Source organism: Diaporthe amygdali (assembly GCF_026229845.1).
Source record: "Diaporthe amygdali strain CAA958 chromosome Unknown NODE_4_length_2575358_cov_65_588622, whole genome shotgun sequence".
NCBI lineage: Eukaryota > Fungi > Ascomycota > Sordariomycetes > Diaporthales > Diaporthaceae > Diaporthe > Diaporthe amygdali.
In genome coordinates this window covers 1,706,613-1,724,020 of record NW_026517024.1, presented here as the reverse complement: position 1 = coordinate 1,724,020, position 17,408 = coordinate 1,706,613, and the positions used below count along the sequence as shown (strand labels likewise).

The window sequence follows — 17,408 nt, the reverse complement described above, 5'->3', positions numbered from 1 at the left end:
CGGCCGCGTTGATCCTTTGTCTGTGTCTCCATGCTTGCAGGACCGCTTGCCACGAAGCCTTGCATCGTTTGCGGCTCCTGCAGCACCCGGTCTTTGACAACCCCAGAAGGCGAGGACGCGCAAGGAGCCAGGCATGACGGCACACATCTCCTGTTTTCAGTGGACAACATTGCAGCCCTGACTGGCTCTTCATTCCGTTCTTCCTTTTGTTCATCGGCATCTTTCTTAAGCATCGGGCAGCCTGCCGCCCTTGGCCGTCAGAAAAGGACGTCAACAACAGCCTGACCTTCCATATCTTGTCGAAGCGTACCTCTACTCCCCAGCGCCGTACCAGCCGACGAAACTTGTTCAACGCGCGTCCTGAGCACTCGCTTTGAGAACATTCATCGTCATCATCCACAATGGCTTCACGATTCTTCGTTCTGGCTCTCGCAGGCTCGATGGCTCTGGCCCAAGACACAGACTCAATGCCGCCCGGCCACGACATGCCGCTGACCGGGGACAGTGCGACGACAACTGCGGAGAAGGCCACTGCCGAACAAACGACAGCCAGCTTGACCATGGCGGCAACGACGGCCCTGCCAACCGCAATCATGCCGTCTGACGTCTCCGACGTCACCGGCACACCGACCACCTTGGTCGTGGACACGCAGACGCCGCCGCCACCATCTTCTAGTATGAGCTGGGCCATCACAACCACTCATGACATGACCCACATGACCAACGCAAACGTGAGCGGTGCGCCGGCGCCAACTGGGGGCGCCCTGCCGTCAGGCACTGGCAGCCCAAGCGGCGCTGTTGGCAATGTCAATGGTGCCGCGCGCAGCGTGTGCAACAAGATATCGGTATGTTGGAGCTAGGCGCCTTTCAAGGACACTATTCATGACTAATGGCTCTCGCAGATTGGAGTCCTGGCTCTGTGCATTGTTGCTAGCGCAGCACTGCAGATGTAAGGGGGATCATGGCTCGTGCCAGGCTCACCATCGGGGTGTAACTTAGGGGGCAGGGGACGTGTGTTTGGGTTTGGTTAATGAGGCGATTCCCATTAGATGTGCGAGGGCAAGATGCCAATCTCATGTAGCCCACGTGGTGTAGGAAGTAGAGCGGGTATGTGCGGTATTGTTGTATCACAGACAGTGGGAACGACAGGTGACGATGCGTAGGGATGTGGAGTACTAGGCAGGGGTGCTGTGTTCTTGGAGGCCGCGTTAAAAGTAATGTTGATAGTATGAGAAGCCCCTCTGCCGTGGTCTGTCTCTCGTGGGTTGCGCTTGGATAGGGCAGGGGGGCTCGGAAAGTTGTCGAGTTGACTTAATGAAAGGCGACAATGCCTCGACATGTCATGAGGCCCTTGCCTGTTCCAGAATGGTACTGCCCCGTTGCCAAGCGGCTGTTGAAATCAGACAGCCAGCAGCGTGCGTAATTAACTGGACAGCCAAGCTTTCTCATCACGAGATGGATCTTCCGGAGGAAAACCAGTGATCAACAAGAGAGTGTCAGTGACAGGCCTGTGTGAAATATCAAGGGCGGGTCATGATCCAGTAGGGAGAAAGGTGGTCTCATAAGCGAATGGACAGTATAGTATATCCATGCGATGGTGCAGACAAGAGAGAGTGGGTGTCTAAAGATGGAAAGACACCGATCTCCAGGCCAAGGGATGGTCAGATGTCCTGACAGAACTAAAATAAACAGAGAGATATGGGATGGGCGTAGATTGGCACATTGGTCCCTGGATCCCGGACCACAGATCTACAACACAGCAACAGTAGCGCCCCCTCCAGATGCAGGTACGCCAGGTACGGCCTGCCCTTAGACGTTCGACTACACCGGTTTGAGTTACGGCTATGGAGATCGTGGAAAGAGCGATCGCCAGTGCTGACTGCTTGTTCAGGCCATCAAATCTTCACACTTGGTGTCGGGGCCAACCAGGTGCAGACAGCCTGAACAGCCCATCTGTGATACGAACAGCCCAGAGCGAAAGCGCGACACCATCCATCTCGTCGCATCGCATCCCATCGCATCCCATCGCGTCGCATCGCAACGGAGGGAACCACGGCGACGGCGAACGGCAGAGGCCATATCCGCCCAACGGGTCGGTAGGGCCTCGACTCGATCGACTCGAGTCATCATCCATCAGTGCAGTCCCTCTGCTCTATTTCTCAGTCCCTCTCCATCTGCATCTGGGATTTGCGGGTGCAACTCTATCCCCAGTTATACTTGGCTACCAAACAACCCCCCTCCCCTCCTTCATGTTACCGTTGCTGTCAAAGCTGGCCGAACTGGTCAGGCGGGCTCGAGCAGAAGTGCCGATATGCGGTCAGCTTCGGGAACTGTCCACACCCATACCATCACTCCTTCACACCCGTCATTTCGTGGGGTTGGCCGTGGACTTCAGCAGACGGCACCCAATCCCTTCTCATCAGCAACAGCTTGGCTTCTGATGCTGCCGCCGCCATTGCTTCTCAAAGTCGCCTCGAGCCCGCCTGCCGGGTCTGCCAAGTCAATGGCTGCAGGGCTAGCCTAGCCCAACGCTGATCTTTAATTCTCCTCGACTTCTCATCTTCCCACTTCTGCGTCGAGCAAGCAGGCAAGCAGGCACTGGGAGCCAACAGCAACAGTTGTTCATGTGCTGCGCTGGACTTGTTGTGCTAGGCAGATATCCAATTTCCCTTTTGTGGCCCGCCCATCCAAGCACCATCTTGACTGGCCAGGGCCCCCCTGGGTCCCCTGTCGCCGTTCGTCTGTTCTCGGTTTAACCTCGTCTGCAGCCCTGTCCTCTCCCCGTCGTGCCATCTCCAGGTTTCCCCCTATTCTGCCCGCCCTCACTTCCAACTCGGATCTCGTCGCAATACTGATTGCCGCTTTGGTCCACGGATGAACGCAATGGCACCTGTGATTGCGACTCTACCGCTCGAGTTGGCGTCCTGATGCTGTACCCAGCGTCTGTGCCCCCGCGAGTCTGTGCCCAACCAGAATATCAATGGCCTTATCACCTGCCATGCCATGTTGGATTGCCTCGTGACCGTCAAGCCGACTTGACCACGGCTTCGTCCACGGGCAGCAGTCCACGGGCGCTTCACGGGCAGTCCACAGGTCGACCTCTTGGCGGGATCCTGCGCTCCTCTGATGGGCCACCAGAGCCCACTCAGGCTTGATGAGCTGGTGGATATCATCTCTCCGTAGAGATTAGCACCCCTGCTCTACCAGACCGCACGATGGGGGCCCCCGTTGGACTCGACTGTGGGGATCCACCCGCGCATCTCGCCGTCAGTGCAGAGTTGACCCTCTTGCCTCCGTCTGTGGGTGACATGTGTGGTCAGGGGTACCGACGCTCTGCCCGGCTCCGCTCACTCTTCCCCAGCGCGCCGCCAGAGGTAATAAAACAATACACTCCCGACCCGGGCCCTCTCATTTCACCTGTCCCTCCTTCTCTTACCTCCCTCACGGAACTCGTCCCCTTTGATGCGGTGATATTGCCAAGTTGAAAGCATCGCCAGCTTTCGTCTCTCCGTACCACAAACCCGACCTACCGCTTCACTCTTTCAGCGGGCACTCGTTATTCTGCGACCAAGTACACATATAAATATTCCAACAAAAAAAAATTCTACGTCCAACTACTGCGACGAAATATAATACTTCTCGATTTCTTTGTGCTTTCACCCCGGAAACATGAAGTCCTCATCACTTGTGGCCGCGGCCCTCCTCGGAGGTGCCAATGCCCATGCCCACCGCCGTGCGCACGACCTCTTTAACAAGAGGTCCAACGACACCGAAGTCTGCGTTCCCGGCTGCACTACTTACTACACGACCATCACTGGAAGTGACTTCATCTGTATGCCGAGAGTTTATTATTCGACATCAGCATCTATTGCAAGCGACTAACCCTGAATATAGGGCAGCCAACTCCCAATGCCCCGGCTAAGACCACCAGCAGCGAGGTCATCACGCCTTCCGCGGCCGTGCCTGTGACCACGTCTGCCGCCCCGGCGGCTTCGACCCCGGCTGTGATTCCCACACCCATTGCCCAGACGGTCCCTACGCCAGGTGAGTAATCCGGGGTGAAGAAACTTGACCAAGGGCAACGCTGATCTTATTGCAGGAACGTACACATTCCCGGCCACAACCATGACCGTGACTGAGACAACCTCTACCGTGGTTCCATCCACGGTCGAGGTCCCCCCGGGAACCCACACGCTCGGAGGTGTGACTACGTAAGTCTTCTTGAGGTGTCTATTGCCTCCCGGGCTGGCTGGTGAGGGCTACGGGCTCTGTGCCGGATTAGGGATATTCGAGAATTGTCGACGGGGTGTTCGCAATCGATCATGGCTAATCAATCTGCAGCATCGTGGAGACTGCCACAACTGTGGTCTGCCCCTACGCTACTGTCTCGACCCAGAGCGGAGGAGTCGTTACCAGTCTGATCCAGACCACTACCTATGTAAGGACCGCCCATGCTTTTCAACATTCATGCCCCGAGTCAAAAGCAATGGACACGAAGCTGCGGCAAGTATCCAGAAATCCTTGGCTAACATTGGAATTAGGTCTGCCCATCCGCTGGCACTTACACCATTGCTCCTACGACTGTCACTGTCACTGCTCCCACCGAGACTGTGACCGTCCCTGTGGTGACGACCTTCCTCCCCGGTACTTACACCGCCCCGGCTGTCACGACCGAGGTCACCACTCAGACCGTCATCTACTGCCCCTTCGAGAGCGCCGAGACCCCAGCTGCGACGACCTCCAGCGCCGCCGCCGTCATTCCTCCTGTCTCCAGCATCATCCCTGCCGTGTCCAGCGCCGTCATTCCTCCTGTGTCCAGCATCCTTTCTGCTGTCTCCAGCGCCGTTATTCCTCCTGTGTCCAGCATCATCCCCGTGGCGTCCTCGGCTTCGTCCACTTCTTCCTCGGCGACTGCTTCCTCCACGTCCACTGGATCTCTCGGTGGCGGTGAGGGCCTGTGGGCTATGACCTACACGCCTTACGACTCTGACAGTGGCGACTGCAAGACATCGGATGTCATCGACACCGACGTTTCCTCCATCGCGGCTGCCGGCTTCAAGACACTCCGTGTGTACTCCACCGACTGCGACACTCTGCCAATGGTGGGATCCGCCGTTTCCAAGTACGGCCTGAAGATGATCACCGGTATCTTCATCAGCGAGTACGGTTGCGCCAACGGCACCCCCGACGTCGATACCCAGATCTCTGCTCTCAAGGAGTGGGGCCAGTGGGACCTCGTCGAGCTCATGGCTGTCGGAAACGAGGCCCTGTACAACGGCTACTGCACTGCTCAGCAGCTGGTCGACCTCATTAACCACGTCAAGAGTGAGATTCCGGACTACACTGGTCCTTACACGACCACCGATATCGTTGGCGCTTGGGAGCAGGAGGACGTTCAGTCCCTCGTGTGCGACGCCATCGATGTCGTTGCCGCCAACGTCCACTCCTACTTCAACGCTGATGTCCTGCCCGTCGACGCCGGTGAGTTCGTCAAGGGCCAGATCGAGATTGTCGAGAAGGCCTGCGGTGGCAAGCCCGGTTACGTTCTGGAGTGCGGTTACCCGACGCAGGGCAACACCAACGGTGTCAACGTGCCCTCCGTGGCCAACCAGCAGATCGCCATCGCCAGCATCAAGGAGACGCTCGGCGACAAGGTCGTCTTCTTCTCCATGTTCGACGACAACTGGAAGGACGATGGCGCCTGCGGCTGTGAGAAGCACTGGGGCGTTGGTACGCTCTTTGGAGCTCTTGGCCTGGGTGACAACGAGTAATTAGTATTAGTATAATGTGGCGAAGAAAAAAAGTGCGTCTTTGACTTTCTTGTACATCGGATTCATATGCCAACTACCAATTCGAGCTGTCAATTACTACTACTATTCGAGAAAGTACCTTGCTATTTGCGCCCGTGTGTGAATTACCAGTTCGGTGAGAGATTACCAGGCCAGGCCAAACATTGATTACTGTCATCTTCCGCTGTTCCGAAAGGGGTCTCGGCAGCAAGAGCCTAATGGCATGCGAAGGCTTGGCATTGGTATTGAGCCAACGTAAAGAAGTAGTTGAATAGTGAGTGTGCTGATGTTGACTGTCAAAATGAGGTTGGTGTTGGCATTGGGAGTGCGTGCTTTCGTGCGCACAAAGCTCAAAGCCCCTGGTGCATCACTTGCGGTTGCTGAGGACGGCGGTATCATGCACTTTGCCTATATACATGTTCATACGTTTGGCACACACACAGTGCAAGGGCCGGTCGGGGGTTTGGTCGCAGAGCATAGCTTAAACGTGCCTGGTCACTCTATATCAAGACTGTCATGCTGTCGTACTGAGGCTCAGACGGTGTGACGGCTGGCTGGATAGGGACCCCATAGGCCTTCCGGAAATACACCGTAGCTTATGATACATATTGTTTCAGCAATGAACTTGGCGGCGCCTCGCGCCTCAGTGGTACGATATTCCGCCCCTTGAAAAGTTAGGACAGCGGGCCATTCGGGGTCCTTAGTCGTCTATTGAGTCTACACACACGCACAAGGAGCAGATGAGAAAGAAGTGTACCGCGTGTCCCTCCCAAAATCGTGTCCTCACCCGCATACATAATCAGAAATTCATCTAGAACTGACAGGGCAGATGCAAATCCTCCTTCATTGCTGCCTAGTCCTATCTTAATGTTCACAATGCCGCGCCGCCTATGAGAACCACCGTGGCCTTCCAAAAAGTGGGTTGTGAATGCTCCGTAACACAATATCCTATAATTTGCAGCATTACAGCGGTGTGATTTCAGCTGACATATCGTATGGCATGATAGAGAAAGCAAGGAAATATGTCTTCCGAACATGCACAGAAAAAAAAAAACCAAGGAGTTGTTGAACCGTCTAGGTTGTGAGAGACAAAACAATGGATTGGTACGCCTTCTTCTGTGAAAACAGAAGCAAGCAAAGGTGAGGAAAATCCCAAAAATCTTTCCATGTTGGCTCGTGCCTGAGATCAACGCTCCTAATGCCCGAAACTCCCGCCTGATCGTTCATGCCCGCCAAATGCTGAAGCTCGTGTAATACTAATGACGCAGCCGTAGCCTTGTCAGGAGGGATTCGAAAAATTTCGAAGGGTATCATGTGTGGTTGCAATTATATAGAGAAATAGTCTCCGCCGCTTGTCGTTGTTGTGTTATGTTGGTGGAAATCGGGCCTCAGAAAGGAGTTAGGGGCTCGAGAGCTAGGGCGCGGCGTCTCCTTCGACTATCAGAGTGCCTTTTGATTTGCCTGGGCGTCGTCTTGAATTCGTGCCAGTCATAAGTGGTGTTCTTCCACCAACGGTCATAAGGCCTGTGCCTCAGATCGTCAACGTCGTAATTCCTCTCGGCGCCCACTCCGCACCGTTCGAGCTGGAACAAGCCACCCCTAACACGGTCACAGCAGAGGACATGGAGGTCCTGGCCCTCGTTGACGAAGGAGACACCGCCAATTTCGCCGAAGAAGTCGAAAGTCTGCTTCGCCTGGAATGTTTGTGCATCAATAATGTTAACAAAGTCTGCTTCTTCTGCAGCCACCAGCACACGCTTCCCAGACCCGACGGGTGAGAATTTCAGTGCTCTTACACCAGCCATCTCAGATCGCAGTGTGCAAACTGGTGTGGCGATTCCGCGGGCATTCGTCCAACGACGTGCGTCCCATATTTTGATAGATTTGTCCTGAAAGCCCGTTGCAACAGTCCAGCCATCGTCCGCCCAATCACATGCGAAACCGAAATCCTCGTGGCCCTCGAGACACTGTAGTATTTCAGGTTGGCCATCGGCTTCCGCTTTCGCAATGAAAACCTGTTGCTGATCGCCGACCATAACCCGCAACCGACAATCCGGAGAAATGGCGGAGCAATTGATAGGTTGCTGGAAACTCATGTCTGAGACGAATTTGTCGGTCTCAATATCAAGAACGCGGAAGCCTTTGTCATTGGATGCGAAGGCAGCCTTTGGACTCGACGAGTTCCTCGACAAGTGAAGCTGTACGTGATTCGTAATGCCGCTGTTGTCATTTGTGATAGTGCCCTCTTGGACCTGTGCGCTGCCAAACTCTTCATCTGAGTCGAGTCGGCGGAAGCAATATTCGCCAAAGAACCCACCCGCTATCAGCGTACCGTGGGCTGCGGCGAGGGTCGACACCTGTAGATGTGGCGTTTCTTGGGCCTTCATGGCAATTTTGCCCTTGCCGGATATTGGGTTGAACTGGTGAACGGTCATTTGACCAGGATAGAAGACCTGGCTTCTCGAGGTCGAGGCCAGGACATTGCGAAGCTGAAAGTGAGTGAGATTCACGTTTTTCCGAACGTTCAGGCGTCGAAACCTGAAATAGTTCTCGGTGCATGGCAAAGCATCGTGGTGCTCCTGCGGCAGAGTCAGACATGTCCTGGGTGGATTGCAAAAGTAAAGCATGCAGGTACTGTGGCCTGTGGTACTTCTTACCTGCCATCGGTCAGAACGTGGTATGTTGACATAGTTCTTGTATGTGAGCAATCGCCGCTCTCGGGCCTCGCTTCTTGTGACACCCAAATCATCCCAATTCATTCCCTGGACATCGCAGCTGTCCCCCTCAAGGTCCTGGTATTCTACGCGTGATAGATCTTTGGTGATCTGAGGGCTGATCCTGTCCAGCCAAGGATACCGGCCACGTTCTCGCGAAACACCCTGCCACACTCCGTTTTGCCAGGCCCACACGCGGATAAAATCGGCAAGATTATAATTCTCTGGTGAGAGTGCGACCGTGTTCGGGTTGTTCATGAAGTTAGTGTGTGCTGTTTGGGTGTGGTGGAGCGGAACGTGGTGCGCGTTATCGTTGTTCGTTTCTTGGCCCTCTTCAGGTGGGCCTTGAGGAGGATGAGGTGGTTGTATGTTGCCTGCAGCATGTGTATGCAGCATGGAGGCCGGATACTGGAGCGCATACTGGGCTTGGAAGGTGCCGTAGTGAGGCACATGGTTCATCAGCGGAGGGGGAGCGGAGGGGAGGTCTGGCAACCCATGGTGGGAGATGCTGATGTCATCGTCATGTTCGGAGTCGTAGTCCACGTCCATGCCTTGGGTCAAGATGTTGGCGATGTCCCCGTAATGCACAGGCGCACCGCCGTCGTCCATGTCATGATCGTCGGACATGTCGCCGGCTTGGGACTGGGTTTCGGCTGAGTGGAGGAAGGAGAGGTGTCGTTCCGAGTCGTGGTCATAGTCGGACAGATCGCGGTCGTAGGAGGCGTGCAGGTAGTGCTCAAACTCGAACGCAGACGCGGACGCGGACGCGGACGCCTTGGGGCCGTGGTCGTGCGCAGCAGCCGCTTGCGAGTGAGGGAAGGTCGAACTCGAGGACGAGGCCTCGCCGCTGCTCCCGTAGTACGAGGGGTTGTGAGGCCGGTCTGACTCGTCAGACCACATATCGGTCGACTAGCCAGGAGACTGCCGACCTGATCGCATCCGCAGGCGACGTCGAAGTGCTTGATGGCGGGGAGCCCCTCCTTGATGTCTCCGGCCGGGAGCACTGTCCACTTTCCGAACAAGTTTGTCGCAGAACCCTTGCGGTCGGATGGTTTCGTTCCCCTTTGATCTGCAGAGCAGCGCAGGGAAATACCGCGGGTTTGGAATTAACCAAGTAGTAACAAAGGGAGACTGCTGGCAGGAAGTGGACAGGTCAGGATCGCGAGCAACCGGGCGGCTGTTTTAGGGATCCTCGGTGGTGGGAGTGGAATATGACGGCGGAAACGGAACAAGGACGAGAGGTGCAGAGGCTAGACCAGACGAGACTAGACCAGATAATCGAGTCAAGCTCTGGCGATCTTTGACGGGATTCTGGTCTTGTGTCGAGTGATTCGTCGATGAATGCGACGATGGTGTGATGGTAAGAAAGTTAGTCTCCCGTCAGACCTTAGACTTTGAACATTCAGACGGTACACAGCAACAAGATGGATGCAGTCACTGCAGTGGCCGGTCAAGGTTCAGGCTGGCAGCTGGCAGCGAGCGTGGCCGAGGGCGCTGGTCGTGGCAGCAGCCAGTTTCCTCGGTACGTAGTCTCGTTGGCTGAGAAGGGGGGGGTGGTTGGGAAGGTCAGCTGCGCTCAAGTGAACTTCCAAGGATTCAAGGGTGAGAGAAAGAGAGACAGGCAAGGCAGCGAGCGCAGTGGGCGCGGGGAAAAGGTGAATTGGATTTCCTTGTGCAGGCTGACGGTAGGCTTGTGAGTGGGGATCAACCCAACTCAAGAGCAGTTCAGGTGGTAGTCTAGTGCTGGCTGGATGAACAAATCGAAGCGGGACTGGGTGGGATAAGAGACGACGAGACAACAGACAAGTCACTTCAAATGTGAGCGGCTATATTCTGATCTGACAGACCACGCTGTGCTGTGCTGTGCTGTGCTGTGCTGTGTTGTGTTGTGTTGTGCCTTGCTGTACAGTACAGGGAGTGAGTGACACTTGTGGGTGCATGGGTTGGTTGATATTTATTTGGCTGATTGATTGATGGATTGACTGATTGATTGACTGTTGGAGAGTGATTGATACGGCCAGACGGCTCAGAATTCGCGATTCGAATTCTTGTTTCCGTGCTTCCTCACCTATCGCTAACGAGATGATATCCTCATGGAATGTGACGCAGCGGGGCCACCCGCTCGCTTGACATGGGCTTCGGAGCACGCAGGCCCTCAGCCCTCAGCCATATCACCCCTTCACCCTTCAATCATCAATCAATCAGTCAGTCAGTCAGACTGTCAGTCTGTCTATCTATCTGCAGTGTCAGTCTGCCGCCTGTCTGTCTGTCTGTCAATCTATCAACCTGTCAATCAATCAGATTCAAACCACACCGGCCTTGGAAGCGCGAATCTCCACATTCGCCGCCATGGATGGGTTTATAATATGATGCATCATCCATCAGCACACTACTGCTCAGCGCAGTATCATGACCCTTATCATGTGTCAAAACCTCACCCTCACATCCTCACATCCTCACACCCTCTCAAGCTCAGCTAGCAAGACCGGCGACAAAAATAATTCTCATCATCATCGTCGTCACCACCCACCCACCTCCTCCACCATCATCATCGCTAGCATCGCAATAATGGTAGAGCTGGATCATGCCTGGCCCTCGCCCATGTGGCAAGCTAAGCATGCAAAAAGTCCAAGACCCCGGGCCTGCGGTGGAGGTATCCGGGGATTTTCGAATCTCGTGTGCCTCCTCCCTCCCATTGGCCCTCTCGCAGACAGCAGACAACCCCCCGACGCCCCCTCAACCTCTTCAGCTTGCACCTGCAGACGTGATGGTGTGCACTCCCTACTTTGCGCTCTTACACATCCATAGAGCCGTGCAGCCGTCGCAAGCAGTCATCCACCCCATCTGCCCATCCACCCACCCACCTTCGCCAGTCTTCGCCTTCTCCGGCTGTCCCAATTTGCCTCTTGCCGCCCCAAGGCCAGCCCGTCGGCCACTCCCCCAACAGACATGCCATTTGTCCCCGATAATCTGTTTCTGAGTGATGCTGTGCAACATCACCAAGTATTGTGTGGTCTGGCCTTCCCTGGACCGCTGCCGTGCCTCCTCCCTCGTGCCCAGGCACTGCGTTACCCCTTTGCGGCCTGAACATGTTCGACCCTGCATATCAACCGCCTTCCACACTCGGGCGAGACTCGGGGGAAGGGGGGAGTTTTCCTGGGGACTCGAACGTCAACTGACCCTTTCAAGCTTCTCGCAGGAAGAGCCTTAGACCCTGACTTGCTCTCCCAACTGCACTCTTCCTCACCGCCCCCGAGAACGTGTCGGCTGCACACGCAGGTTCCCGTCTCGCCAGCTATACCATCGACGGGCGATTACAACAGTAGTAGTTGCCAGACGGGACTGACGAACGCCCGGGGGGGTGCCCAAGGCACGAACGCGAAGACATCACAGCACAGTAGCCTGACTCGTACGTAGGCCACAAGGTCTGCAGCAATGATCGTCAGGGTAGCGTACACGAACGTGGAAAAAGCAAATCTACCAGGCATCGCTCCTTGATTGCTGTATATGCTAGATATGTATCAGATTAGTCTAGCAAGGCCCCAGCAGGCCACCAGGCCCTGCCCTCTCTCCACACGCACACGCACACACACTGTCTCTCTCTGCGTCTCTGCATCTCTCACTTTTTCTTGTCCCCCTTCCTCACTCACGCGCGTCTGCCTCACATCCATTGGGCCCGCAAGCCCATCCTGCCCCCCCATACCCTCTCCACGAGCTTGTGCAACCCCCCCAATCCGTGCAGCGTACCCGAGCCCGGCCTTCCCAAAGCGGCAGTGTGCAGCACGAGTCTTGCTTGTTCGAGTGTCTCCTGCCTGCCTGCCTGCCTGCCTCCTGCTCCCCGCCAGTGCCCGGGATTGCTGGTTCAAGAACGGATGGCTAGTACCCGCCCTGCTGCGTCTCGGTTCTCGATGGTCGCTGTGCGTGCCGTGCGGCCGGCCGGCCGGCCGAGGCCAGCAGGGTACACCATCATCATTATCATCATCAACATACCCCGTGTGGTTGGATTTTTTGTTGGCCCGCCCGTGGGGGCAAAATTATTTAGATGTGGGAAATGAGGTAGAGAAAGCCCTGCAATTATGGGACAGGGACCAGACTGATAATCCTCATGGCCTTGCTGTAACTGTGCCCTAGCACAGCACGAAACTGGGTCAAGTGGGTGTATTACTTCCTATAATGTCGGCTCTGAGTTTCACAGCCCTTTAGAGGAAAAGTTGTCAAGCTCGGTCGAACAGATGGCCGTTCGCGAGCCTTAATATACAGTGTGATAAGTGAATTCAGGCCATTTAGTATGAGGCTGGACAGACGAATTCAAGTTTCAGAGTCATGTTCTATACTGTGGAAATGCCATCTTTAGAGAGATGATCGTGGTTCATAACATTCATGTAATTACTGCTAAGCTGGGTTGTAATGACAACACAGACCTGCGTGTGTTCGTTATTTTATATACATGGAAGCAGCTCGGTTCGTTTGTTCGATGACGAGCGAAGACAGAACCGACGACTCCGCCATGCCCTCTGACCCCCCTTATTATTAAGTACTAAATCAATGCAACAAGCGCTTTTTCTTCAAAACACGACGACCACTCTACCTCTCCATCTCTAGCTCATCATTGTTCATGCATCCGAGTAGTACTCGTCATGGTAGCCAGGCGAAGGAGTCGCTGGCCAGTAACCACTACCGGTGTTGCCTGCGACACTATCTTTCGAGCCCCAGTACTGATCTCGCGTTCTGCGCTCACGCTCGAATTCGGCCCACCGCTTCATGGTGATCTTGCTGCTGTCGAACTCGCCCTCCTGCTCACCATGACCGCCCTTCTTTGTCTCGCCCGCTGTCTTACGAGTGTCTCCCCACGAGAAGTCATCAAACTTCCAGAACGCGTAGGTCGGCAGAACAAAATTCCAAATAGGTAGGGACACTAGGTAGATGATCATCCACACGATGTATGTCCACGAGTGTGCTGTCACGACCACGAGCACGCCTGGCAATCCCAGAATCAGCGCGAGCAGGACCAAGGGAATAACTTGGGCTGGCCCGATGATGGAAGAGACGACTGCCACTTGTTAGCTAGTGCAACTAATTGGGTGTTGGGAGGTCGCCGATATCTACTTACCGACGTAGAGGGTGAACGCAATAGCAGCAGGCAGGACCAGCGTGCCCATCAACTCGATGAACACCACGAACTGCATACTAAAACAGAAGGTACCACAGAGATCTCTGACAAGGACGAGCTCCATGAGATTGTGGATGGTCGAGTTGATCCAGCGACGCCTTTGAGACAGGAGGACCATAAATTTATCAGGCACCGTGGTCTTGCAAACTGCTTGAGGAACGAACACCTGCTTTCGCTTGGGGAATGTCCGAAGCATAAGGGTCGTCAGGTAACGATCCTCTCCCAAAAGGAGCAGATTCTTCTTGTGCAAGGTGTCCACCACGTTCTCCGAATAATGCTCAACCACGTCGGGGTTGGCCAAGACCGGGACCCAGTAGTTCGCGCCCCCTTTCGGAGCCTTGATTCGATACATGCAGAAACAACCTGGCAGGCAGGTGACACCACCAAAGACCGATTCAAACGACTTGGCCTGGTGATGTGAGATGAAATATTCAAAGACCTGGATCGCCGTCACCCAGCTGTCCCGTTTATTGGCAATCTTTGTCTCGCCGCACAAGCCCATGATCTCAGGATCCTTGACCATCGCGGAGACCATGTGGGTAAGACTGTCAGGGAACACCTTCGTATCGGCGTCTACCATCAATACTATTTCGTAGAAATCTGGTGATATTCCGGTGATTTTCCATAGGCCGTTGAACATCTCATACTCGAGTTCAGTCATACGTTCGTCAAACATGACCTTCTGCAGGAAAGACATGAGGATGATCTGACTGTCTCGCTTGCCTCGATTTCCGGGTTTCGATTTAGTGGCCTCGTCGGGCGTACCGCACTTAGATATCAACATCATCGGGACCCGTTGTTGCTTTTCCAAAGGAATTCGCGACTTGGTACCGTAGTCGTAGAAACCAGAGTAAACCTTGGCCATGTTGTGACGCTTGGAGCCCGTAGCAACAGCGACGTACGAGAATGGCTGTACCTCCTCGGGCAAAATAGTGAAGTCCTTCATCATGCTGAGACAGTATTCAGGTGTCGACATGCTCTCGCCCTTGCCCTTGATGATACCATCGCAGATAACGAGGATACACTTGTGGCTGTTAGGATAGTCAGTCATGGCGATTGAGTCGAGTGTGGTCCGAATGCCTTCCTCGCCCTCGGAATACCCAGTGACAAGACAGAGAGTGTGTGCTAGTGGGTACCCGAACGGCATCCAGTCGGATGGTGGTTGGGGCACGACTGCCTCGTGTATGAAGCCGGCCGGGCCCGGTCCGTCTGTGGGGCTGGGCTGAGGGCCGTACGGATCGGAGGCCAAGAAGCTGTTGCGACTGGGGTTTTGTTGCCCGTACATCGAGGTCGGGTGAAGCAAGGCAGCTCCAGAGCTTTGGCTCGCCATTGTTGTCGGCATAGTAGGCCTGCGGGAGTTCCGGTCGACACCGTACACAGTTGAGAATCGCGACGTAGTGGGTAGGAACGTGCTGGCGCGCTTGCTTGTGCGGTCAGACGAGGCTCCTGCAACACTGCTCCCAACGTCACCTGGCAAGCGTGCCGGTGCGCGGTAGATGTCCTCTGACCATTCCTCGATTTGCTGGTTGCGTTTTCTCCTGTCCGATGATTGGGACGTTTTGGCTGCTGCGTATCGCCGGCTGATGAACCACTGGAAGATCAAGGCCAAGACGAAGCGGACGACAACAACAGACAAAATTAGAACAAGTGAAAGATACAGAACGACCTGTGAAGCAATGCAGCCCACCGAGTCAGAGTCCACTGATCCGACCTTGATGATTTGCTGAAGACATTCAGCCGTCGCCTTGTCTCCTGATTTCATGAAAGCGTGAGTGACATCGCGGCCCCTCACATCCGCGTTTGCCGCAGAATTCTTGTCAGCAAGCTCCTTGAAGCGATTGGGAACTGAGACTTGGGATGAATTGAACCAGTTGAGAAGATCCAGATCAAGTACGTCCCCAGAGTAGACCACAAGATTTCGGGAGCTATTCTTGACATCATCCCAGTCGAAATAGACATCAGCGGTCGGGTTCAGGGCATAAAAGGTGTTCCGTGAGGATGCGGTCGTGTGGCAAGCGTAACCAAGGTAGTACGGAATGGTGAGGTTGGGGTCGGAAGATCCGTCTTGATTAAAAGTGTTGCATGGGAAGTACCAAGCCAGATCACCATCGCTGTTTGTGGGTACGTCCGAGTTGTCAGCCAAGGTGATAATGTCCTTGCATTTTCCGTTCACATTTTGGAACAAGAAGCTCCCGTCTTTCCCACCCTGCTTCTCCGGGAGGTCGTATAGAACATTTGCCCCTGAGGAACCCGACTTAGGGATGCCCTCAGCCGCCGGATGGTGGGATGTAGAGAGGTCGTATGCTTGCCCGTGGAAAATCATGAAGCCGCCGCCCACGTGGTTCACTTGGAGGCGCTGCGATGGTGTACCACAGACTGTGCGGGTGAACCCAAAAGTCAAGAAGCCGACAACCGCCATGATGAAGGCGATGATACTCAGAAGTCCCATCTTCTCTCGCCAGGCTCGTGCTTGGTCCTTTGATCGCTTCCCAAAGCACTTCAATACGAAATTCGGACACCAGAACGTGATGATGGCGCAGTATATGTCCCAGAGGCTAGGTGGTCGTATCTGCTCGACGTCCTTTCGGTGTTTTGAGCCCCTCTTCGTGATTTTCCCCGAATGCTTCCGGCTGTTTGCCCTCTTCCTTGAGCGTTTCGGTTTCTCGGCTTCGCCACTATCTCTGCTGCTTCCTTTTTTACCCTTTGATGTTATCGATTCAGACAGTGCGTCTTCCCGATTCGACGTGGCCAAATAAGTCGTCCCTTCGAACTCCTCGTAGACTGGGTTGTTGCCGGTCCGCGACGGCCTCGTGTCCATGTGTGCTGAATGTTGACGGTAGTGGTAGTTCGGATGATCCTTCCCAATTCTGTTCCGTTCGGGCTTTACCAAGCTTCGTTTCCGCGATATGGCTGCCTCGCCAGGCATGCCAGCACTCTCAAGGTCTGGCGACAGGGGCGCATCGTCTGCAGTGGTGTTAGATGGAGGTGGCACAGTTGTCGCAGCGGAGTGAGATGAAGCCCCACGGGAATGCATTGTGCCCTCGTTCCCATAACGACTACCAGCCTCGATGTCAGACGGACGGTTGCGCCGCGTGGATTGCCTGTATGCAGTACGCTGCTCGTACGAGGCTCTCGCACCGGGCCTTTCGGGGAGAGACATGGCTCTGGAGAAGGATACTGTTAGTTAAACTGGATTCTACCGGGCATAGTACCGAAAAGATGTTTAGGACCTGCGGGAAAGGGATGGCTTCACACTCAGAGAAAGGGGGCCAAGGGTTCTTTGTGTTGCTTGAGGCGGAGGAGAGGACTCGGGTCGTGGAGCGCAAACACAAACGACCCGTGAATGCTGGGGCACTCAACCAAAAGGGAAGCGAGAGACAGAGACAGAGACAGGTCAATTCAGACCAGACGAGGAAGCCAAGTCTCGAATCTCGAAGTCATTGTATGTTGTTGCGAAGGCTAAACCAGAAGGATCAGACACTCACAGTTGTTATGGGAAACGGCACCCAAGGACTGTATGGGTATAGCGCAAGCTGCTATTAGCGAGGGGTTCCTTGGACGACGGGCTGGAGAGTTTGAGCCCCGAGTCCAGACGACGGCCAGCCTGTTCGAGTCCCAAGGATGATGCAGGATCGAGGACAAGCCTGACGGGACAGCAACCACTGAGAAGCAGATAATGCAGTCCCACACTGCCGAGTCGATGCCTTGTCACAGAGGTATTCCTTGTTGTAGACG

The 17,408-nt window shown here is 54.8% G+C and overlaps 4 protein-coding genes across 4 annotated transcripts; 2 read left to right on the top strand and 2 right to left on the bottom strand.

Annotated features, from left to right (window-relative positions):
• Window positions 1-401: 401 nt before the first annotated feature.
• J7T55_008725 (uncharacterized protein) lies at window positions 402-953 on the top strand (the record flags this gene model as incomplete). Its single annotated transcript, XM_053139073.1, has 2 exons — window positions 402-845; window positions 903-953. The coding sequence occupies 2 exons, from the start codon at window positions 402-404 to the stop codon at window positions 951-953; spliced, it is 495 nt and encodes a 164-aa protein (XP_052998000.1).
• A 2,716-nt stretch (window positions 954-3,669) lies between these two features.
• Window positions 3,670-5,771, top strand: J7T55_008724 (glycoside hydrolase family 17 protein; the record flags this gene model as incomplete). The annotated part of the gene is made up of 5 exons (XM_053139072.1): window positions 3,670-3,832; window positions 3,895-4,044; window positions 4,100-4,211; window positions 4,342-4,438; window positions 4,542-5,771. The coding sequence occupies 5 exons, from the start codon at window positions 3,670-3,672 to the stop codon at window positions 5,769-5,771; spliced, it is 1,752 nt and encodes a 583-aa protein (XP_052997999.1).
• Window positions 5,772-7,177: 1,406 nt separating this feature from the next.
• On the bottom strand, window positions 7,178-9,403 carry J7T55_008723 (wd repeat-containing protein; the record flags this gene model as incomplete). The annotated part of the gene is made up of 2 exons (XM_053139070.1): window positions 7,178-8,368; window positions 8,447-9,403. 2 exons carry the CDS (start codon window positions 9,401-9,403, stop codon window positions 7,178-7,180), a joined length of 2,148 nt encoding a protein of 715 aa, XP_052997998.1.
• A 3,713-nt stretch (window positions 9,404-13,116) lies between these two features.
• On the bottom strand, window positions 13,117-16,833 carry J7T55_008722 (chitin synthase 4; the record flags this gene model as incomplete). Its single annotated transcript, XM_053139069.1, has 2 exons — window positions 13,117-13,553; window positions 13,614-16,833. The coding sequence occupies 2 exons, from the start codon at window positions 16,831-16,833 to the stop codon at window positions 13,117-13,119; spliced, it is 3,657 nt and encodes a 1,218-aa protein (XP_052997997.1).
• Between the last annotated feature and the right edge of the window lie 575 nt (window positions 16,834-17,408).